Source organism: Oncorhynchus mykiss, chromosome 10, assembly GCF_057628025.1.
Source record: "Oncorhynchus mykiss isolate SJ-2025 chromosome 10, ASM5762802v1, whole genome shotgun sequence".
Classification (NCBI taxonomy): Eukaryota; Metazoa; Chordata; class Actinopteri; order Salmoniformes; family Salmonidae; genus Oncorhynchus; species Oncorhynchus mykiss.
In genome coordinates, this window is record NC_143031.1 from 663956 (window position 1) to 689158 (window position 25203).

The following is a 25203-nucleotide window of genomic DNA, read 5'->3' on the forward strand; positions in this document are numbered from 1 at the left end:
GATTTGAGACTGGGAAGGAGATTCACCTTTCAGCAGGACAATGACCCTAAGCATACTGCTAAAGCAACACACGAGTGGTTTAAGGGGAAACATTTATTTGTCTTGGAATAGCCTAGTCAAAGTTCAGACCTCAATCCAATTGAGAATCTGTGGTATGACTTAAAGATTGCTGTACACCAGCGGAACCCATCCAACTTGAAGAAGCTGGAGCAGTTTTTCCTTGAAGAATGGGCAAAAATCCCAGTGGCTAGATGTGCCAAGCTTATAGAGACATACCCCAAGAGACTAGCAGCTGTAATTGCTGCTAAAGGTGTCTCTACCAAGTATTGACTTTTTTTTTGGGGGGGGGGGGGGGGGGCAGTTATACACGCTCAAGTTCCGTTTTTTTTGTCTTATCTATTAAAATATTTTGCATCTTCAAAGTAGTTGGCATGTTGTGTAAATCAAATGATACAAACCCCCCCAAAATATATTTTAATTCCAGGTTGTAAGGCAACAAAATAGTAAAAATGCAGAGGGGGGTGAACACATTCGCAAGCCACTGTACATGCAATAAGGCTGCACTTCTTTAGAATTATGAAGCCTTGTAGAATGAGTCATTGAGCTGCAGTGAACAATTCATTATGAAGCCTTGTAGATTGAGTCATTGAGCTGCAGTGAACCATTCATTATGAAGCCTTGTAGATTGAGTCATTGAGCTGCAGTGAACCATTCATTATGCCACTTGGGATATACTGATGTCTGATCTGGCTGTTCACCCAATAAAAATGCACACAAAACATCAACAACTTGAAGGGTTACCAAAGTATCTGATGATTAGGCTCCTGCCAATAAAAGCATGAATATCAACAAGAACAGATTGTCAAAGTTTATTCTACTATAGCTTGGTTTAAAAATGATTACACAAATATAAAGATAAACTGCATTTGAAAACACATGCATATATAAACATGATCAAAATACTAAATAATAGTTCTGAGTATCAGTTATTATTGAGTTGTTCTAAGGTGATACACAGACTACAGGCAGACAGACAGACAGACTAGACAGACAAACATACGATGGACAGACATACTATGGACAGACTACAGGCAGACAGACAGAACCTACATGCAGACAGACAGACTACAGGCAGAGAAACAGAACAACAGACAGGAAATAGGGTTCCATACACCTAGTATCAATACTATAGTATAAAACACATAGTATCAATACTGTATTATAAAACACATAGCATCAATACTGTATTATAAAACACATAGCATCATGCATAATAGGTTTGCTTTAATTTACATGGTGTGTGTGTTCTGTAGGGTTGTGTGTTAAGACAGTGTTTACACAGGCAGCACATTTCTGATATTTTTTTTCACTAATTGGTCTTTTGACCAATCAGATCATCTCTGAAAAAGATCTGTGATAACATCAGATGTGATTGGTCAAAAGACCAATTAGTGGAAAAAGTATCAGAACTGGGCTGCCTGTGTAAACGCAGCCTAACTGTCCCAGACTGATGTAACATTCTGTCCCATTATTATAGCTACATACAAATACATACAAGTATTGACACCTTGACTTTCTCCACATTTTCTTGTTTTACAGACTGAATTCTAAATGGATTAAAATGTAATGTTTTGTCACTGGTCTACACACAATATCCCATAACATCAAAGTGGAATTATGTTTTTAGCATGTTTTACAAATTATTACAAAATAAAAATCTGAAAGGTCAAGAAGTATTCAACCCTTTTGTTATGGCAAGCCTACATATGTTCAGTATTAAAAATGTTCTTAACAAGTCACAAAATAAGTTGCATGGACTCACTCTGTGTACAATAATAGTGTTTAACATGATTTGTAAATGACTAGCCAAGCTCTGTACCTCACACACAGTTATTTGTAAAGTCCCTCAGTCGAGCAGTGAATTTCAAACACAGAGTCAACCACAAAGACCAGGGAGGTTTTCCAATGCCTCGCATAGAAGGGCTCCTATTGGTAGATGGGTCAAAATAAAATTTAAAAAAAGCAGAAATTGAAAATCCCTTTGAGCATGGTGAAGTTATTAATTACATTTTGGATGGTGTATCAATACATCCAGTCACTACAAAGATACTTGCGTCCTTCTGAACTCAGTTGCCAGATAGGGAGCAAAGCACTCAGAGATTTCACCATGAGGCCAATGGTGACTTTAAAACAATTAAAGTTTAATAGCTGGAGGATGGATGTCCCTGACTGAGGATGGATCAACAACATTGTAGTTACTCCACAATATTAACATAAATGACAGAGTGAAAGGAAGGAAGCCTGTACAGAATAAAAATATTCCAAACATGCATCCTGTTTACAATAAGGCACTAAAGTAAAACTATAAATATAAATATGGCAAAGAAATTAACTTTAAGTCCTGAATACAAAGTGTAATGTTTGGGGTAAATCCAGCACTTCATATTTTCAAGCATGGCGGTGGCTGCATCATGTTATGGGTATGCTTGTCATCGGCAAGGACTAGGGAGTTTTTTTTAAGGTAAATGAAACAGAATAGAGCTAAGCACAGGCAAAGTTCTAGAGGAAAACTTGGCTTTCCAACAAACACTGGGAGACAAATTCAGTTGAAGTCGAAAGCTTATACACCTTAGCCAAACACATTTAAACTCAGGTTTTCACAATTCCTGACATTTAATCCTAGTAAAAATTCCCTTGCTGTAAAATTCCATGTTAGGATCACCACTTTATTTTAAGAATGTGAAATGTCAGAATAATAGTAGAAACAATTATTTATTTCAGCTTTTATTTCTTTCATCACATTCCAAGAGGGTCAGAAGTTTACATACACTCAATTAGTATTTGGTAGCATTGCCTTTAAATTGTTTAACTTGGGTCAAATGTTTCAGGTATCCTTCCACAAGCTTCCCACAATAAGAATTTTGGCCCATAACCTACTGACAGAGCTGGTGTAACGGAGTCAGGTTTGTAGGCCTCCTCGCTCACACATGCCTTTTCAGTTCTGCCCACACATTTTCTATAGGATTGAGGTCAGGGCTTTGTGATGGCCACTCCAATACCTTGACTTTGTTGTCCTTAAGCCATTTTGTCACAACTTTGGAAGTATGCTTGGGGTCATTGTCCATTTGGAAGACCCATTTGCAACTAAGCTTTAACTTCCTGACTGATGTCTTGAGATGTTGCCTCAATATATCCACATAATTTTGCTGCCTCATGATGCCATATATTTTGTGAAGTGCACCAGTCCCTCCTGCAGCAAAGCACCTCCACAACATGATGCTGCCACCCCGTGCTTCACGGTTGGGATGGTGTTCTTCGGCTTGCAAGCCTACCCCTTTTTCCCCCAAACATAACAATGGTCATTATTGCCAAACAGCTCTATTTTTAATTCCTCAGACCAGAGGAACCATAGTCTGGCTTTTTTATGGCGGTTTTGGAGCAGTGGCTTCTTTCTTGCTGAGCGGACTTTCAGGTTATGTAGATATAGGACTCATTTTACTGTGGATAGATACTTTGTACCTGTTTCCTCCAGCATCTTCACAAGGTCCTTTGCTGTTGTTCTGGGATTGATTTGCACATTTTGCACCAAAGTACATTAATCTCTAGGAGACAGAACGCGTCTCCTTCCTGAGCAGTATGATGGCTGCGTGGTCCCATGGTGTTAATACTTGTGTACTATTGTTTGTACAGATGAATGTGGTACTTTCAGGCGTTTGGAAATTGCTCCCAAGGATGAACCAGACTTGTTGAGGTATACAATTATTTTCTGAGGTCTTGGCTGATTTCTTTTAATTTTCCCATGATGTCAAGCGAAGAAGCACTGAGTTTGAAGGTAGGCCTTGAAATACATCCACAGGTACACCTCCAATTGACTCAAATGATGTCAATTAGCCTATCAGAAGCTTCAAAAGCCATGACATCATTTTCTGGAATTTTCCAAGCTGTTTAAAAGCACAGTCAACTTAGTGTATGTAAACTTCTGACCCACTGGAATTGTGACACTGAGTTATAAGTGAAATAATCTGTCTGTAAGCAATTGTTGGAAAAATTACTTGTGTCATGCACAAAGTAGATGTCCTAACCGACTTGCCAAAACTATAGTTTGTTAAAAATACATTTGTGGAGTGGTTGAAAAACAAGTTTTAATGACTCCAACCTAAGAGTATGTAAACTTCCAACTTCAAAAGTACCTCATGTCAAAATCTTCCACTTTGACATTACTGAGTATGTTGTGTAGATCGTTGACAATTAAATGCATTTTAATCCCACATGGCAACACAACAAAATGTGGAATAAGTCAAGGGGTGTGAATACTTTATGAAGGCTCTGGATGTACGTTATAACTGGTAAATTCTATTACAACTGCTGATGTGGAGGAATATTCTGTTAATCTCTCATGCCTCACAATTTAGCAGCCTGCAAGTTAAACAACACGTTGAGAAATTGTACCACTTCTAAAGAAGATTGTTTGTTGATATATGTAGGCATAACTAACAAAGATACATACTTATGGGAAGGGAAAGGCAGGTGTGAGGTATACAGGGATGAAAGGCAAACTGAAGATTCTCTCTCCTGTGAAAGGGAAGGAGGGAGGGAGAAAGGAGGAGGGAGAGGAGAGGGGGAAGGAGAGAGAGACATAAAGAGGAGAGGGGAGGAGAGAGGGAGAGATAGAGGAAGAAAACACTAGGCACATTCCTCAGTACCACATAATGTATCTCCCTATCTCCAGTCGTCAAGGGCCACAGTGTCACATCATGTATCGCTCTATCTCCTGTCGTCAAGGGCCACAGTGTCTCCTCAGTGTCACATCATGTATCGCTCTATCTCCTGTCGTCAAGGGCCACAGTGTCTACTGGGTTACATCTTGGGAAACCAGCCAATCAGTGGCCAGCTAGGTTCAAGGGAGACAGGTAACACCCAGGAGAGGAAGTGGAGGGGCGGAGTCTGAGTCTCGTTCCCTGTTGTGTAGTCTATAACCCATCAAGTCAGTTCATTATGTACTACTGTTGTGTAGAGTCTATAGCCAGGTAGGTGTGTCTATAGTGTGTGTGTCTACAGTGTGTGTCTATAGTGTGTGTGTGTGTGTATAGTGTGTGTGTGTGTGTCTAGATTGTGTGTGCGTGTGTCTAGAGTGTATGTGTGTGTGTGACTATAGTGTGTGTGTGTGTGACTATAGTGTGTATCTATAGTGTGCGTCTATAACCAGAGAACAGTATCCATGTCACTCAGGAGGTCTGAGCTCAGGGCTTCCTGGATGCTGGGCATTAGCTCCTCCCCATCGGTAGCCATGCACACCCCTGGGCCTGCCTCCAGGAATGCCATTGGCTGGCCTGCTCCAGAGTCACCTATCACAGCACATAATACAGTCATTAGGATGTTGTGGATGTTGCTAGAGCTCCAAGATGTAACCCCAGAGATTGAGTGCATTCATTTACACAGAGTACAACAAATGAACAACACCTTCCTAATAGTGAGTTGCAGTCCCCTTTTGCCCTCAAAAAAGCCTCAAATCGTCGGGGAATGGACACTACAAGGTGTGGAAAGACTTCCACAGGGATGCTGGCCCATGTTGACTAAAAATGCTTCCCACAGTTGTGTGAGGTTGGATGGATATCCTTTGGGTGGTGGACCATTCTTGATACACACAGGAAACGGTTGAGTGTGGAAAACCCAGCCTGGCACCTACTACCATACCCTTTTCTAAGGCACTTAAATATTTTGTCTTGCCCATTCACCCTCTGAATGTCACACATACACAATCATTGTCTCAATTGTCTTAAGGCTTAAAAATCCTCCTTTAACCTGTCTCCTCCCCTTCATCTACACTGATTGAAGTGGATTTAACAAGTGACATCAATAAGGGATCATAGTTTTCACCTGGTCAGTCTATGTCATGGAAAGAGTGTTCTTAATGTTTTGTACACTCAGTGTATATTATTGTGACTATGTTAACCTGTCAGTATATATTAATGTGACTATGGTAACCTCCAGGTGTCAGTATATATTAATGTAACTATGGTAACCTGTCAGTATATATTAATGTGACTATGGTAACCTGTCAGTATATATACACATGGTTACCAAGCATTTCACTGTTAGTCCACACCTGTTGTTTACAGAGCATTTCACTGTTAGTCTACACCTGTTGTTTACAGAGCATTTCACTGTTAGTCGACACCTGTTGTTTTACCAAGCATTTCACTGTTAGTCCACACCTGTTGTTTACCAAGCATTTCACTGTTAGTCTACACCTGTTGTTTACAGAGCATTTCACTGTTAGTCCACACCTGTTGTTTACAGAGCATTTCACTGTTAGTCCACACCTGTTGTTTACCAAGCATTTCACTGTTAGTCCACACCTGTTGTTTTACCAAGCATTTCACTGTTAGTCCACACCTGTTGTTTACCAAGCATTTCACTGTTAGTCTACACCTGTTGTTTACAGAGCATTTCACTGTTAGTCCACACCTGTTGTTTACAGAGCATTTCACTGTTAGTCCACACCTGTTGTTTACAGAGCATTTCACTGTTAGTCCACACCTGTTGTTTACCAAGCATTTCACTGTTAGTCCACACCTGTTGTTTACAGAGCATTTCACTGTTAGTCCACACCTGTTGTTTACAGAGCATTTCACTGTTAGTCCACACCTGTTGTTTACAGAGCATTTCACTGTTAGTCCACACCTGTTGTTTACAGAGCATTTCACTGTTAGTCCACACCTGTTGTTTACGAAGTGACAAATAACATTTGATTAGGTTATTTTACCTTTAAAATAGTCCAATTTAAACCAAGGTGTGTGTGTGTCTTACCTGTATCCATGAGTTCCACAGTGTTCAGCAGGTCATCAGGTGTCCGTGTGAAGCTGCTGACACTCAGACCACTGTCAGTACTCTGGTTACGGGAGTGGGCCCTACAAGCAGTGACCAACACACACAGTTGTAATATTGGCTAAAACGCACACATATTTGTTTTGGAAGCGCATACTTCCACATGCACACAGACACGAAGACAGACAGGCTCACCCGTTGAGGGCGGGGTCTACATGGTTGTTCCTCATTTTCCCATCATGCTCCAGTCCACTCCTCACCGCCACATCCTGACACGGGTTACATTATTTATTGATTATTTATTACTAGTTTACTTTATTTTACTTCCAGCATTATTATTATTGGTTCTGTAAAAACAACTGATATTAAAAACTCTGCTGGTACTTTGCTGTTACAATAAAAACATACATTTTAAATAAATAACACCATATTTACACACATTTACAGTGCATTCAGAAAGTATTCATTTTGTTGTTACAGCTAAATTCTAAAATTGATTATAATAATTATTTTCCTTCATCAATCTACCCACAATACATCCATAATGACATAATGACATAATGACAAAGGGAAAACAGGTTTTAAGACATTTTTGCAAATGTATTACTTATTTACATAAGTAAATAAGTTACATACAAGTATTTGCTATCAGAAACTAAATTGAGCTCAGGTGCATCCTGTTTCCATTGATCATCCTTGAGATGTTTCTACAACTTGATTGGAGTCCACTTGTGGTAAATTCAATTAATTGGACATGATTTTGAAAGACACACACCTGTCTATTTAAGATCCCACAGTTGACAGTGCATGTCAGAGCAAAAACCAAGCCATGAGGTCGAAGGAATTGTATATAGAGCTCTGAGACTGGATTGTGTCGATTGTGTTTACCTTTATTTCACTAGGCAAGTCAGTTAAGAACAAATTCTTATTTTCAATGACGGCCTAGGAACAGTGGGTTAACCGCCGTGTTCAGGGGCAGAACGACAGATTTTTACCTTGTCAGCTCAGGGATTCGATCTAGCAACCTTTCGGTTACCGGCCCAACGCTCTAACCACTAGGCTACCTGCCGCCCCGATCTGGGGAAGGGTACCACATTTCTTTTGCAGCATTGAAGGTCCCTAAGAACACAGTGGCCTCCATCATTCTTAAATGTAAGTAGTTTGGAACCACCAAGACTCTTCCTACAGCTGAACACCCAGCCAAACTGAACTGGTTCGGGAGGTGTCCAAGAACACAATGGTCACTCTGACAGAGTTTCTGGCCACTCTACCAGAGTTCTGTGGAGATGGGAGAACCAGAAGGACAACCATCTCTGCAGCACTCCAGCAACTGGCCTACCTGGTTAAATAAAGGTGAAATAAAACATTTAAAAATGTAATAATCCGTTCACCACGTCTTACAAAGACACGGCGGTTGGAACCAAAAATCTTCAATTTGGACTCCAGACCAAAGGACAAATTTCCACCGGACTACACTTTCCACTTCACAATAACAACGCTAATAACTGACCGGGGCAGCTCTAGTAGGGCCGAAATTTGAAGAACAGACTTGTTGGAAAGGTGGCATCCTAAGACGGTGCCATTTTGAATGTAGAATGGCCTTACTGAAGAGCTCAGTGACTTTCAAAATGGCACCGTCTTAGGATGCCACCTTTCTAACAAGTCAGTTCTTCAAATTTCGGCCCTACTAGAGCTGCCAGTTAGTTATTAGTGCTGTTATTGTGAAGTGGAAACATCTCGGAGCAACAACGGCTCAGCGGTAGGCCACATAAGCTCACAAGACAGGACCGCTGAAGTGTGTGGCGTGTAAAATCATCTGTCCTCAGTTGCAACACTCACTACCGAGTTCCAAATTTCCTCTGGCAGTCCGACGGACAAATCTGGGTTTGGCCAATGTTTGTCTATGGAGATTGCATGGCTGTGTGCTCAATTGTATACACCTGTCAGTACCAGGTGTGGCTGAAATAGCCAAATCCACTGTTTTGAAGGGGTGTCCACATACATTTGTATATATAGTGTATATATAAAAGTGTTTTATTTTTCATAAATGTTTTCTAAATGTTCAAATTTTTGTTCCACTTTGACAGAGTATTTTGTGTAGATTGTTGACATAACATTTTTTTTAAAGACAATGAAATGCATTTTAAACCCACTTTGTAATAAAATGTGGTAAGTCAAGGGGTGTGAATACTTTCTGAAGGCACAGTATAGAACATAATATCCATATATATTCCAGTGTGTTTGACCCCTGACCTGTAGTCTGATTGGACGGGCCAGGTCCTGTTGTTTCCGCCTCAGCCTGTCCTTCTCCACCTGCAGCTGCTGCCTGCGCTTGGTTACCACTGTTGCAATGCCAACCGGGTCAGAGGTCAGGGTTGAGGGCTTCACCTGGGCTACAGCACTCTGGACTGGAGGGAGGACAGGGTCAGAGGTTAGGGAGGGAGACAGGGTCAGGGAAGGAGAGAGGGTCAGGTTAATGTCAGGGAGGGAGACAAGGTCAGGGTTAATGGTAGGGAAGAAGACCAGGTCAGGGGTTAATGTTAGGGAGGGAGACCGGGTCAGAGATTAATGTTAGGGAGGGAGACAGGGTCAGGGATTAATGTTAGGGAGGGAGACAGGGGCAGGGGTTAATGTTAGAGAGGGAGACAGGGTCAGGGGTTAATGTTAGAGAGGGAGACAGGGTCAGGGGTTAATGTTAGAGAGGGAGACAGGGTCAGGGGTTAATGTTAGAGAGGGAGAAAGGGTCAGGGAGGGAGACCGGGTCAGGGATTAATGTTAGGGAGGGATACAGGGTCAGGGGTTAATGTTAGAGAGGGAGACAGGGTCAGGGATTAATGTTAGAGAGGGATACAGGGTCAGGGGTTAATGTTAGGGAGGGAGACAGTGTCAGGGATTAATGTTAGGGAGGGAGACAGGGGCAGGGGTTAATGTTAGAGAGGGAGACAGGGTCAGGGGTTAATGTTAGAGAGGGAGAAAGGGTCAGGGAGGGAGACCGGGTCAGGGATTAATGTTAGGGAGGGATACAGGGTCAGGGGTTAATGTTAGAGAGGGAGACAGGGTCAGGGATTAATGTTAGAGAGGGATACAGGGTCAGGGGTTAATGTTAGGGAGGGAGACAGTGTCAGGGATTAATGTTAGGGAGGGAGACAGGGGCAGGGGTTAATGTTAGAGAGGGAGACAGGGTCAGGGGTTAATGTTAGGGAGGGAGACAGTGTCAGGGTGTGTGTGACTGTTAGGGAGTGTCTTATCTACCAGTTGTTCCTGTTTAACCAGACTGTTCTCTCTGGCCTTGAGGCAACTCTCCCTCTCTGTTTCGGTCTCTCGCTCCCTCCCCCCCTCCGTCTCTCGCTCCCTCCCTCCCTCCGTCTCTCGCGCCCTCCCTGTCTGTTTGTCTGTCTCTCCTTCCCTGTCTGTCTGTTTGTCTGTCTCTCCTTCCCTGTCTGTCTGTCTGCCTGTCTGTCTCTCGCGCCCTCCCTGTCTGTCTCTTCTTCCCTGTCTGTCTGTTTGTCTGTCTCTCCTTCCCTGTCTGTCTGTTTGTCTGTCTCTCCTTCCCTGTCTGTCTCTCGCGCCCTCCCTGTCTGTCTCTCGCGCCCCCCCTGTCTGTCTCTCCTTCCATCCCTGTCTGTCTGTCTGCCTGTCTGTCTCTCGCGCCCTCCCTGTCTGTCTCTCCTTCCCTGTCTGTCTGTTTGTCTGTCTCTCCTTCCCTGTCTGTCTGTCCTTCCCTGTCTCTGTCTGTTTGTCTGTCTCTCCTTCCCTGTCTGTCTGTCTGTCTGCCTGTCTGTCTCTCGCACCCTCCCTGTCTGTCTCTCGCACCCTCCCTGTCCGTCTCTCGCACCCTCCCTGTCTGTCTCTCCTTCTCTGTCTGTCTGTCTCTCCTTCCCTGTCTGTCTGTCTCTCCTTCCCTGTCTGTCTCTCTCCTTCCCTGTCTGTCTGTCTCTCCTTCCTTGTCTCTGTCTCATTTTGAACAAGCATATCTCCTGTGCTGTTTGAGCTGCAGTCATGACATGTTGTACATATACAGAGCATTCGGAAAGTATTCAGACCCGTTGACTTTTTCCACGATTTGTTATGTTCTAGTCTTACTATAAAATGTATTAAATTGTTTTCTCCCCGCACCAATCTACACAAAATACCCCATAATGACAAAGCAAAATTTGTTTTTCAGAAATGTTAGCAAATGTATATAAAAAAAAAAAACATAAATATTACATTTACATAAGTATTCAGACCATTTACTCAGTGCTTTGTTAAAGCACCTTTGGCAGCAATTATAGACTTGAGTCTCCTTGGGTATGACGTTAGAAGCTTGGCACACCTGTATTCAGGGAGTTTCTCCCATTATTCTCTTCAGATCCTCTCAAGCGCTGTCAGATTGGATGATGACCTTAGCTGCCCAGCGATTTTCATGTTCGATCAGGTTCAAGTCTGGGCTATGGCTGGGCCACTGAAGGACATTCAGAGACTTGTTCCGAAGCTACTCCTGCGTTGTCTTGGATGTGTGTTTAGGTTTGTTGTCCTGTTGGAAGATGAACCTTCACCCCAGTCTGAGGTCCTGAGCGCTCTGGAGCAGGTTTTCATCAAGGATCTCTCTGTTCTTTGTTCCGTTCATCTTTCCCTCAATCCTGACTATTCTCCCTATCCCTGCCTCTGAAAAACATCCCCACAGCATGATGCTGCTACCACCATGATTCACCGTAGGGATGGTGCCAGGTTTCCTCCAGACGTGATGCTTGGCATTCAGGCCAAAGAGTTGAATCTTAGTTTCATCAGACCAGAGAATCTTGTATCACATTGTCTGAGTCCTTCAGGTGCCTTTAACTGAGGAGTGGCTTCTGTCTGGCCACTCTCCATAAAGGCCTGATTGGTGGAGTGCTGCAGAGATGGGAGAACATTTCAGAAGGACAACCATCTCTACAGAGGAACTCCGGAGCTCTGTCAAAGTGACTATCGGGTTCTTAGTCACCTTCCTGACCAATACCCTTCTCCCCCGATTGCTCAGTTTGGCCGGGTAGTCAGCTCTAGGAAGAGTCTTGGTGATTCCAAACTTCTTCCATTTACGAATGATGGAGGCCACTGTGTTCTTGGGGACCGTCAATGCTGCAGAAATCTTTTGGTACCCTTCCCCAGATCTGTGCCGTGACACAATTCTGTCTCGGATCACTACGGACAATTCCTTCGACCTCATGGTTTGGTTTTTGAATACTTATGTAAATAAGGTATGTTTTTTTTATTGTTAATACATTTGCAAAAATGTCAAAAAATCTGTTTTCATTATGAGGGATTGTGTGTAGATTGATGAGGATAAAAACAAAATCAATTTTAGAATGAGGCTGTAAAGTAACAAAACGTGGAAAGTCTGAATACTTTCCAAATGCACTGTATGCAGCCTCTCATAAGCAACAGGTTTCCCATAAGGACCTACAAGCACCGCCCATTAGATGTTCTACTAATTAGTCACCCAGCAGACTTTGAACAAGCCACCTTGCTTGCCCTATTTTGACAGAACATGGGTTCTTTTTACAAAAATACACTCATTGGCCCAAGGGGGGCGTTATAGTAACACAACATAAGTCTGAATAATTTTCACTAACTGACCCAAGGCGAAGGGGGCATGTTTACTGTTGCCCATAGAACATGAGACCGTATTAGCATGGGCAGCGCCATTGCAGGCTTCCACCATTTTTATGTAGTCAACTGGGTGGCTTTACCTTCATTGGCTGATCCCTCCAGGTGACCCTGCTGGTCATGTCCAAATCAAACTTTATTTTGTCACATGCGCCGAAGTATAGACCTTAACGTGAAATGCTTACTTAGCCCTTAACCAACAGTGTAGGTCAAGAAGAGTTAAGAAAATGTTTACCAAATAAACTATAGTAAAAAATAATAAAAAGTAACGCATAATAACAAGGCTATTTACAGGAGGTACCGAGTCAGTGTTAGTTGAGGTAATTTTTACATGTAGGTGGGGGTGCATAGATAATAAACAGCGAGTAGCAGCAGTGTAAAAAACAAATGGGGGGGGGGTCAATGTAAATAGTCCAGGGGTCATTTGATTAATTGTTCAGCAGTCTTATGGGGGTAGAAGCTGTTAAGGAGCATTTTGGTTCTAGATTTGGCTCGCCGGTACTGCTTGCCGTGCGGTAGCAAAGGAAACTGTCTATGACTTGGGTGACTGGAGACTGACTTTCCTCTGACACCGCCTATTATATAGGTCCTGGATGGCAGGAAGCTTGGCCCCAGTGATGTACTGGGCCATACGCACTACCCTCTGTAGCGCCTTACAGATGCCGAGCAGTTGCCATACCAGGCAGTGATGCAACAGGTCAGGATGCTCTCGATGGTGCAGCTGTAGAACTTCTTGATCTGGGGACCCATGCCAAATCTTTTCAGTCTCCTGAGGGGGAATAGGTTTTGTCGTGCCCTCTTCACAACTGTCTTGGTAGGTTTGGACCATGACAGTTCGTTGGTGATGTGGACACCAAGGAACTTGAAACTGTCGATCCGCTCCACTACAGCCCCGTTGATGAGAATGGGGACCTGTTCGGGCTGCCTTTTCCTATAGTCCACGCTCAGCTCCATTGTCTTGCTCACACTGAGGGAGAGGTTGTTGTCCTGGCACCACACAGCCAGTTATCTGACCTCCTCCCAATAGGCCGTCTCATCGTTGTCGGTGATCAGGCCTACCACTGTGTTGAGTGTTGAGGATCAGTGCGGCAGACATGTTGCCTACCCTTACCACCTGGGGGCGGCCCCATCAGGAAGTCCAGGATCCAGTTGCCGAGAGAGGTGTTTAGTCCCAGGGTCCTTAGCTTAGTGATGAGCTTCGTGGGCACTATGGTGTTGGACGCTGAGCTGTAGTCAATGAACAGCATTCTCACATAGGTGTTCCTTTTGTCCAGGTGAGAAAGGGCAGTGTTGAGTGCGATTGGGATTACGTCATCTGTGGATCTGTTGGGGCGGTATGCAAATTGGAGTGGGTCTAGGGAGTCCGGAAGGATGCTGTTGATGTGAGCCATGACAAGCCTTCCAAAGCACTTCATGGCTACAGACGTGAGTGCCATAGGGAGGTAATGATTTAGACAGGTTAACTTCGCTTCCTTGGGCACAGGGACTATGGTGGTCTGCTTGAAACATGTAGGTATTACAGACTTGGTCAGGGAGAGGTTGAAAATGTCAGTGAAGACACTTTCCAGTTGGTTTGCGCTTGCTTTGAGTACACGTCCTGGTAATCCGTCTGGCCCTGCGGCTTTGTGAATGTTGACCTGTTTAAAGGTCTTGCTCACATCGGCTACCGAGAGTGTTATCACACAGTCATCCAGAACAGCTGGTGCTCTCGTGCATGCTTCAGTGTTGCTTGCCTCAAAGCGAGCATAAAAAGGCATTTAAGCTCGTCTGGTAGGCTCGCGTCACTGGGCAGCTCGGGTTTCCCTTTGTAATCCGTAACAATTTTCAAGTCCTGCAATCTTACTGTTGTATTGACGCTCTGCTTGTTTGGTGGTTCGTCTGAGGGCATAGCGGGATTTCTTATAAGCGTCTGGATTAGTGTCCCGCTCCTTGAAAGCAGCAGCTCGAGCCTTTATGGCAGAGGTACAATCAGTAAAATGATACAAATATCTTTGCTCCTGATGTGCACCCCTCAAATGATACAAAACAGCCAAAGTGCACTGGAAAAAACAATACAGAGGGAAGAAACAATGCAGACAGACGGAAGAACAATGCAGACAGAGTACAATGCAGACGAGGTGACAATGCAGACAGCGAGACAATGCAGACGGAAGGACAATGCAGACGGAGAGACAATGCAGACGGAGAGACAATGCAGATGGAGAGACAATGCAGATGGAGAGACAATGCAGATGGAGAGACAATGCAGGCGGAGTGGCAATGCAGACGGATGGGCAATGCAGATGGAGAGACAATGCAGACGGATGGGCAATACAGATGGAGAGACAATGCAGACGGAGTAACAATGCAGACAGATGCAGACGGAAGAACAATACAGACGTAATGTATGGTCTGAGTGATAATCTTGGGTGCTCCCAAATCAACATTCCACAGGTCACATTTAAAAGAGAATGTTTGGTAGTTCACATTTAAAAGAGATCTAGATTAGAGAATGTTTGGTAGTTCACATTTAAAAGAGATCTAGATTAGAGAATGTTTGGTAGTTCACATTTAAAAGAGATCTAGATTAGAGAATGTTTGGTAGTTCACATTTAAAAGAGATCTAGATTAGAGAATGTTTGGTAGTTCACATTTAAAAGAGATCTAGATTAGGGAATGTTTGGTAGGTTACATTTAAAAGAGATCTAGAATAGAGAATGTTTGGTAGTTCACATTTAAAAGAGATCTAGATTAGAGAATTAGGGAATGTTTGGTGGAACACTAGAGTTCCCCAAGGCACAGCAGTTGAAAACCACTGCACGAGACTAGGGCTTCCATAACTGTTCCTGTGAGTGAGTGGGTGGGTGTCCGTAATATCCGCTTTAATTCTCCTGTTTTATCAGGTGTCCTGTGATTCTCTGTCTCTCTCTGTGACATCCTCTATAACCACTGGGATTCTCTGTCTCTCTCTGTGGTTGTGAGTTGGTGGTGACCTAACATAATCGCTTGTGGAGCTTTCGCTGTAAAGCATTTTTGAAATCAGACACTGTGGCTGGATTAACGAGAATTTTATCTTTAAAATGGTGCCTAATACTTGTATGTTTGAGAAATGTGATTAATGAGATTTCTGTTGATTTGTATTTGGCTCCCTGCAATTTCATTGGCTGTTGGCGGAACCCCAGTCCTAGACAGGTTAACCTCTTGGGGCTAGGGGGCAGAATTTTAACTTTTGGATAAATAGTGTGCCCAATTTCAACTTCCTGCTACTCATGCAAAGAATAAGATATGCATATTATTCATAGATTTGGAGACAAAACACTCTGAAGTTTCTATCATGTCTGTGAGTATAACAGAACTTATATAGCAGGCAAAACCCCGAGGAGTAACTGTTCAGATTTTTATTTTGTTTTGCCTCTCTCTGTTCCCTGAGTTGTCATTGCCAAGGGATATTTCTTAGGAACCTGTTTTCAGTTCCTACCGCTTCCACTGATGTCACCAGTCTTTGGAATTTGGTTGAGGTTATTCATTTGTGCAATGAAGAAGTAGGCCAACTAGGAACTGGGTAACACTTTTGTGAGTTGCGCAAGATGTGAAAAGTAGCGCTGGTTTGTTTTCATTCCTGTATTGAACACAGATTGCCCCGTCTACAATTTGATAGATTATTAACGTTTAAAAATACCTACAGTTCTATTACAAAAGTAGTTTGAAATATTTTGGCAAAGTTTATGGATCAAACATGCTTTATAAATGGACATTTTGGATATATATGGACGGAATTAATCGAACAAAAGGACCAATTGTGATGTTTATGGGACATATTGGAATGCCAACAAAAGAAGCTCGTCAAAGGTAATGCATGTTTTATATTTTATTTCAGCGTTTTTTGTAGCGCCTGCAGGGTTGAAATATGCTAACCCCTTTGTTTACTGCTGGTGCGATCATCAGATAATAGCTTCTTATGCTTTCGCCGAAAAGCATTTTTTAAATCTGACATGTTGGCTGGATTCACAACGAGTGTAATTTTAATTGAGTATCTTACATGTGTGATTTAATGAAAGTTTTAATTTTATAGTAAATCCAAAAGCGTGTTCAGTTCCAGTCGGACGAAAAGTTCAAAAAGTTATATTACAGGTCGAAGAAACTTGTCAAACTAAGTATAGAATCAATCTTTAGGATGTTTTTATCATAAATGATCAATAATGTTCCAATCAGAGAATTCCATTGTCTGTAGAAAAGCAATGGAACGAGAGATACCTCTCATGTGAAATGCGCGTGACTGAGAACGAGGCTGCAGGCAGACCCCTTAGTCAAACAGCTCCCATCCGGCCCCCCTTCACACGAGAAGAAACAACGTTCTAAAGACGGTTGACATCTAGTGGAAGCCGTAGGAAGTGCAACATAACCAATATCCCACTGTGTATTCAATAGGGGCTGAGTTCAAAAACTACAAACCTCAGATTTCCCACTTCCTGTTTGGGTTTTTTCTCAGGTTTTTGCCTGCCATTTGAGTTCTGTTATACTCACAGACATCATTCAAACAGTTTTAGAAACTTCAGAGTGTTTTCCATCCAATACTAATAATAATATGCATATATTAGCATCTGGGACTGAGTAGGAGACAGTTCGCTCTGGGCACGCTATTCATCCAAAAGTGAAAATGCTGCCCCCTATCCCAAAGAAGTTAAAGTTAGTGAGGGAGATATGAGCCTCCAACTTCAGGGATTTTTGCAGTTCGTTCCAGTCATTGGCAGCAGAGAACTGAAAGGAAAGGCGACTAAAGGGGGAATTGGCTTTGGGGGTGACCAGTGAAATATACCTGCTGGAGAGTGTGCTACGGGTGGGTGTTGCTATGGTGACCAGTGAGCTGAAAAAAGGAGGTGATTTACCTAGCAAAGACTTATAGATGACCTGGAGCCAGTGGGATTGGAGATGAATATGAAGCGAGGGCCAGCCAATGAGAGCATACAGGTCGCAGTGGTGGGTAGTATATGGGGCTTTGGTGACAAAACGGATGGCACTGTGATAGACTGCATCCAATTTGTTGAGTGGAGTGTTGGAGGACATTTTGTAAATGACATCGCTGATGTCGCATTTGCAAATAAATTCATTAAAAATCCTACAATGTGATTTTCAGGATTTTTTTTCTCATTTTGTCTGTCATAGTTGAAGTGTACCTATGATAAAAATTACAGGCCTCTCTCATCTTTTTAAGTGGGAGAACTTGCACAATTGGTGGTTGACTAAATACTTTTTTGCCCCACTGTATGTTTCACTTCCCAAGGCTTCCACTAGATGTCAAAAGTATTTAGAACCTGTTTTGAGGATTCTACTCTAAAGGAGGGGCTCATTAGGGCTCTTTGAGCGAGTGGTCTGGCAGAGTGCCACAGCCTCTGTCTGGCGCGCTCACGTGAAAGGTAGCTTCGTTCCACTTCATTTGTACATACAGACAAAGGAATTGTCCGGTTGGAACATTAATGAAGTGTTAAGTTAAAAACATCCTAAAGATTGATTCCATTCTTAGGTTGGCATTTTTCTACGGGCTGTAACGGAACTTTTTTAACTTTTCGTCGGACATTCGGCACGACCTGAAAGCGCTTTTGGATTTGTTTACCAAACGCCCTAACAAAAGAAGATATTTGGACATAACTAATGGACATTATGAAACAAATCAAACATTTATGGTGGAACTGGGATTCCTGGGAGTGCATTCTGATGAAGATCATCAAAGGTAAGTTAATATTTAAAATGCTATTTCTGAGTAATGGCGGGTATCTTTTTGGCTGCTTAGTTGTCTAAAGGCTGTACGGAAATGTCTGTCTGTCTGTCTGTCTGTCTGTCTGTCTGTCTGTCTGTCTGTCTGTCTGTGTCTCTCTCTCTCTCTCTCTCTCTCTCTCTCTCGTTACCTAGGTGTGGGTCTAACCAGGAGGTGGTCTTGGTGATGTGGTTGATGTAGTAGACCTCTCCTTCAGGAGTCACTGCCTGTTCCCAACCCTCTGGGAGGGGGCCTGGAGCAGACACACAGGACAGAGGGAGGCATGGAGATAAAGGAGAGCACTACTTTTAGTGGTACTGTCAACAAGAATGATATATAATCAATTAATACAAAATTTAAGGAGAGAAAAAGACAAAGACAGAGAGAGACAGACAGAGAAAGACAAAGAGACAGACAGATCAGAGAGACACAGAGACAGAAACAGACAGAGCAGAGAGACAGACAGATCAGAGACAGACAGATCAGAGAGAGAGAGAGAAAGACAGAGAGAGACAGAAACAGACAGAGAGATAGAGAAAGAGAGACAGAGACAGCGAGAGAGAGACAGCGAGAAACAAACAGACAGAGAGAGAGAGACAGACAGACAGACAGCGAGAGAGAGAGAGACAGCGAGAGAGAGACAGCGAGAGAGAGACAGCGAGAGAGAGACAGGCAGATAGAAAGAGAGAGTGACAGATAGACGGAGAGAGAGAGAGACAGGGATGGAGAGACAGAGACGGAGAGAGAGAAAAAGAGGGTGGTACCTGTGTTGGAGCTGGTGTTACTCTGTGTGTGTGTGTTGGGTGCAGGGTGTGCGAGGGTGTGTGTGTGTGGCGGGGGAGCAGAGAGCAGGTGGGCCGCTGCGTTGGTCTGGAGATGGGAGAGACGGGGGTCATGCCATGTGGTCGTCTGGTCCAGGTGACTACACACACACACGCACACAAACAAAGTTAGGAGACGGTAGAGGATGTAGATTTCTGAGCCATGTAATTGGTTGTTAGTTAGCCAGTCAGATTTGTTAGTGTTGTTTCTCCACGTGAGGTTTTTCCCTAACAGGCTTCCGTAGTCTGCTGCAGTTTAGGAGCTGGTTTAACCTGCTGATTTAGGACTGGTTTTACCTGCCACACAGAGATACCTACTTGAGGAAGTAGCACTGTCCTGAGGGAGTCTTGGTCATCTCCCAGCCCGGAGGGAGGGGCACGTCGTCAGGGAGCGGCTGGGTTGCCATGGCACTGGTTGCTGGGGCAGAAAGGGCATTGATGGGGAGCGAGGCGGGAGAGGAGTGGGCACGCACATGATGAGGTGTCAGAGACCCAACGATGGTCCCATCTGAACTGGCCTAGACAGACACACAAGCACACATTTAGATCAGTGTCTAGGGGCAAGTTCAACTGATTGAGGTCTGATGGTCCAATGTGTGGAACACTAGTCTGTGGCGATCTAAATGCCAGAACGGACAAGAACCTGACACCCTCAGCACACAGGGGGACAAACACCTGCCTGGAAGTGACAGCATTCCCTCCCCCATATGCCCCCCTAGGCACAACTATGACAACATAGTCAACAAAAACAGGTCACATCTCATGCAGTTCTGTCGCACGCTGGGTATGTACATAGTCAATGGTAGGCTTCGAGGGGACTCCTATGGTAGGTACACCTACAGCTCTGTTACATCCTGGGTATGTACATAGTCAACGGTAGGCTTCGAGGGGACTACTATGGTAGGTACACCTATAGCTCTGTTACATCCTGGGTATGTACATAGTCAATGGTAGGCTTCGAGGGGACTCCTATGGTAGGTACACCTACAGCTCATCTCTTGGCAGTAGGACTGTAGACTACTTTATCACTGACCTCAACCCAGAGTCTCTCAGAGCGTTCACAGTCAGCCCACTGACACCCCTATCAGATCACAGCAAAATCACAGTCAACTAGAACAGAGCAATACTCAATCATGAGGAATCAAAGCCAAAGGAACTGAGTAATATAAAGAAACGTTATAGATGGAAGGAATGTAGTGTGGAAACCTACCAAAAAACAATTAAGCAACAACAAATTCAATCCCTTTTAGACAACTTCCTCAACAAAATGTTTCACTGTAATAGTGAAGGTGTAAACTTGGCAGTAGAAAACCTAAACCGTATATTTGACCTCTCAGCTTCCCTATCAAATCTAAAAATCTCAAATAGAAAACCGAAGAAAATGAACAACTATGACAAATGGTTTGATGAAGAATGCAAAAATTTAAGAAAGAAATTGAGAAACCTATCCAACCAAAAATAGAGAGACCCAGAAAAAGTCTACGCCTTCACTATGGTGAATCACTAAAACAATACAGAAATACACTACGGAAAAAGAAGGAACAGCACGTCAGAAATCAGCTCAATGTAAATGAAGAATTCATAGCCTCTAACCAATTCTGGGGAAAATTGGAAAACACTAAACAAACAACAACACGAAGAGTTATCTATCCAAAATGGAGATGTATGGGTAAACCACTTTCCCGATCTTTTTGTCCCTATAACAAAGAACAAACATCAAAAACATATACATGAATGGCCTCCCGGGTGGCGCAGTGGTCTAAGGCACTGCATCGCAGAGACTCTGGGTTCGAGCCCAGGCTCTGTCGCAGCCGGCCAGGACCGGGAGTTCCATGGGGGCAAAGCACAATTGGCCTAGCGTTGTCCGGGTTAGGGAGGGTTTGGCTGGTAGGGATATCCAGGGTAGCCTAGTGGTTAGAGCGGTGGACTAGCAACCGGAAGGTTGCAAGTTCAAACCCCCAAGCTGACAAGGTACAAATCTGTCATTCTGCTGAACATGCAGTTAACCCACTGTTCCTAGGCCGTCATTGAAAATAAGAATGTGTTCTTAAATGACTTGCCCAGTTAAAAAAATATATATATATTTAAAAAATGGCCAAATCGGTGTCCAAATATACCGATTTCCGATTGTTATGAAAACTTAAAATCGGCCCTAATTAATCGGCCATTCCAATTAATCGGTCGACCTCTAATTATCAAAGTCTACACTGTATTTCTGATCAATTTGACGTTTTTAAATAGATTTTTTTTGTTGCTTTTCTTTCAAAAACAAGGACATTTCAAAGTGACCCCAAACTTTTGAACGGCAGTGTATATAATTATTTTATATTATTATTATTTTTGCTAAGTCGTCACTGGGCCTACTATATTTATTTCTTAATTGTCCTAATATTAAGCACATTGCTTATCTTTACCGCAGGAGTATAGCCTGCCTGGCATTTGCTATTTAACTGCATAGATGAAATTTATTTTTTCCCGCTGCCCCGGTTTTGATAAAGGTGCATGATAATGTTCCATTCTAAATCAAAACTACTGTCACAGTGTGAATGACGGCCTAGCCCGGATGGGAGTGATGGAGTGCTGCATCAGATGACCTGGCCTCCACAATCACCCGACCTCAACCCAATTGAGATGGTTTGGGATGAGTTGGAACGCAGAGTAAAGGAAAAGCAGCCAACAGGTGCTCAGCATATGTGGGAACTCCTTCAAGACTGTTGGACAAGCACTCCAGGTGAAGCTGTTTGAGAGAATGCCAAGAGTGTGCAAAGCTGTCATCAAGGCAAAGGGTGGCTATTTGAAGAATCTCAAATATATTTTGTTTTGTTTAACACTTTTTTGGTTACTACATGATTCCATGTGTTATTTCATAGTTTGTCTTCACTACTATTCTAAAATGTAGAAAATAGTAAAAAGAAAGAAAAACCCTTGGGTAGGTTTTTCTTCCATTTAATTGAAGTTGCAGGTTACAGTGACATTTTATTTTTTATTTTTTTAACTAGGCAAGCCAGTTAAAAACCATGTTTTATTTACAATGACAGCCTACCAAAAGGCCTCCTGTGGGGACGGGGGCCTGGGATTAAAATAAAAAATAAATACAATATAAATATAGGACAAAACACACATCACAACAAGAGAGACACAACACTACATAAAGAGAGACCTAAGACAACAACATAGCATGGCAGCAACACAACATGACAACAACATGGTAACAACACAACATGACAACACAGCATGGTAGCATCACAACATGGTACAAACATTATTGGGCACAGACAACAGCACAAAGGGCAAGAAGGTAGAGACAACAGTACATCACGCAAAACAGACAATTGTCAGTAAGAGTGTCCATGATTGAGTCTTTGAATGAAGATATTGAGATAAAACTGTCCAGTTTGAGTGTTTGTTGCAGCTCGTTCCAGTCGCTACCTGCAGCGAACTGAAAAGAGGAGCGACCCAGGGATGTGTTTGCTTTGGGGACCTTTAACAGAAGGTGACTGGCAGAACGGGTGTTGTATGTGGAGGATGAAGGCTGCAGGAGATATCTCAGATAGAGGGGAGTGAGGCCTAAGAGGGTTTTATAAATAAGCATCAACCAGTGGGTGTGTCCAAACTTTTGACTGGTACTGTATATGTGTAGGTCTATGCGTTTCTGTGTGTTTCTAAACATTTCCCTTGGGAATAAAATAATACATCAAGTGTGAAAGAAATTGTGTTGGGAGAAAGTTGAGTTTTGACTAGACTGGTGGGGGAGAGAATTTAGTTATTGACTAGACTGGTGGGGGTCGGGGAGGGAGTTGAGGTATTGACTAGACTGGTGGGGGTCGGGGAGGGAGTTTAGTTATTGACTAGACTGGTGGGGGTCGGGGAGAGAATTTAGTTATTGACTAGACTGGTGGGGGTCGGGGAGAGAATTTAGTTATTGACTGGCCTGGTGCGGGTCGGGCATGCAGGTGGTTGGCTGAAATTTGATAGAGGATGTCTTAATAAAGACAAACAATAAAAGATCTTTGTACTTTTTAAAGAGCTGTTCACATGTTAGGCTATTGATTAAACGTACGACACAATATTGATTATTACTTACCTTTGATCTAGTTCAGTCTTATCAATCACTTAAACATATTTAATAACGATCTCTTACCTAATTTGATGATTGTGGGTGTTTTTGCTTACTTTTGTTTGTTCTAAATAGAGACAGCTAGAAGAGCCATGGGTCATAACGGATTGTATAGAAATGCGAAATGCAGGAAATGTGCTTCAGATACCAAAGAAATTGTGGGGGAGGACCCCAAGACCCCCTGTCTGGTTACCCCCCCACCCACTTCTAAAACTAAAGTTGCCCTCATTACTGAATGTAGTCAATCACATAAACAATCAAAAAAATTCACATCAATGTGATTTTAATCCTTGCTGGGAACAAACTCATTCTTAGCTCTTTAGTTTTTTGTCTTCCAAATCAAATCCTGTCCTCAGTGGAAAAGTTGGGCTGTTCTCCAACACCATCCATCCATGATGAGCCTGTCCTGCACTGAAGCATAGCCTCTGAACACCTCATATCCTCCTTGTTTGGATAAATACCATAATAGTGTGTTACCTACCACGTCTGGAGTGTGTGTACGTGTGTGAGGCGTGTTACCTACCTGTCTGGAGTGTGATCGGGGATCCGGCTGTCTGAAGAAGGAGTCTGGAAGTTTCCTCATCCTCATAGGCAGAGAGGAGGGGGGCAGGGCGGAGGTTTTAGGGTTCATCACGGAGTTAAACAGAGCCTCCAGATCCGTCTGGGAGTCCCCGCGGACGTGCACGATCTGCTGCCCCACCGGGGGCGCGCACTGACCCTGTCGCGCGTCCATGTTGCCTTCCAGAGGTGATGCGTCCAATTAAAACAACTGAACAGTTAATTATGAATGATAACGAATGATTCCAAAACGAGAAATGGTTCAGAGTTAAATGGAAGACGAACCCTAAACTGACTACAAAGGACGGATATTCTTTGTAGTTTAATTTGTTTTTGTGGATTTTAATTTTGAAAGTTCTTATAGTGTTTAAACTGGCAAAACATTATTATCCTGCACCATCAAATGAAATAGTTATGTTAGTTTCCTTCGTGAATATCCAAACTCCTCGGCGCTGAAAACACGCATCCAGCCAGCCAGACGGCCCGTCCCACAAACCTCAGACAGACGAGTTGCACTCAACTTTTTTCCCCTACAGAAACTTCGTCTGATGATCGCTTTTCTTCAACCGCTGGACTCGAAAACCGTCCCAGCTACTCCCAAATGTGATTTCTGCATACTGTCCGAAATTAAGTCCTCTACATAGTTTCATTTGGTGAAAAATAGGTGTTTACGTGGTAATAAATCTCAGTTTTCCAAAGTTGTTCCAAACTGTCGATAGGACAGGCTACAGCCTTAGAGTCTCATGTGACCAGTGAGAGGCGGGGTTACAAGGTTATTTTTACAGTCTATGGTTAAAGGCTCCCAGCAGAGGGCAATGTCTCCTTTATTTCTTCTTCTTCTTCCACTGGAGTGTAAATCAGTACACCGTGAAACAAAATAAAAAGGAAAACAATTACCCTGCCAACTAACCCTTCACTTATAAATACATTTTAAAAAACACCACCCCATTCCACTACTTTGACCCTTTCTGACCCTTCACCAACAGGCCAACAGCCTGGGAGGACTGTACACTACAATTCAACACTCCCTGTCACTCCTCTGCAGTAAAATGCCATAAACCCAAGTACTTCTCTGCAGCTGCCACCACAAAACTATTTTCTGTGATTGATATTCCATTTCTGCGGTACAGTTGATAACCATGGCAATGAATGCAAAAGGTCTACTATTCACTGGGAGCCTCTTAGGATCCCTCACCCTTCCTCTACTTTCCTCACTGCCTCAGCATAGAAAACCCTCTGTACTACTCTGACACTGGCAACCTCAACCTGTCTCTCTCTCACCAGACCCCAGCAACATGGGCACCCTTACAGTTAACACATTCCGCTTCTTTTGCCAAAACTACACATTCCTTTGTCTCATGCCCTCCTGGAAACTTCTCACATTTAGGAATCTCCCTCCGACACACTGTTGCAACATCACCATAAGCTTGGCACCTGAAACAAGGTAGTGGGTTCGTTACAGGGGAGAGCAGGGGGATGAATGAGCCAATTGTAAACGGGGGATTATTAGGTGACCGTGATGG

General features: G+C 43.2%; 1 protein-coding gene across 1 annotated transcript; it reads right to left on the reverse strand.

The window, feature by feature from the left end:
• Window positions 1-853: 853 nt before the first annotated feature.
• On the reverse strand, window positions 854-24852 carry LOC110533247 (transcriptional coactivator YAP1). The gene is made up of 8 exons (XM_021617325.3): window positions 23646-24852; window positions 19324-19523; window positions 18949-19106; window positions 18336-18437; window positions 9082-9236; window positions 7024-7097; window positions 6811-6911; window positions 854-5345 (listed from the first exon to the last, which is right to left on the reverse strand). Exons 1-8 carry the CDS (start codon window positions 23853-23855, stop codon window positions 5197-5199), a joined length of 1149 nt encoding a protein of 382 aa, XP_021473000.2. The 5' UTR covers window positions 23856-24852; the 3' UTR covers window positions 854-5196.
• Window positions 24853-25203: the final 351 nt, after the last annotated feature.

What these genes read in the sequence shown, in the direction of transcription:
- LOC110533247 (XM_021617325.3), bottom strand. Translation starts at nt 23,855, where the DNA reads ATGGACGCGCGACAGGGTCAGTGCGCGCCCCCGGTGGGGCAGCAGATC. An exon ending in TAACACCAGCTCCAACACAG is followed by an intron (nt 18,438 to 18,948) that starts GTACCACCCTCT and finishes TGTCTGCTCCAG; the next exon opens with GCCCCCTCCCAGAGGGTTGG. An exon ending in TGTGGAACTCATGGATACAG is followed by an intron (nt 5,346 to 6,810) that starts GTAAGACACACA and finishes GTGCTGTGATAG; the next exon opens with GTGACTCTGGAGCAGGCCAG.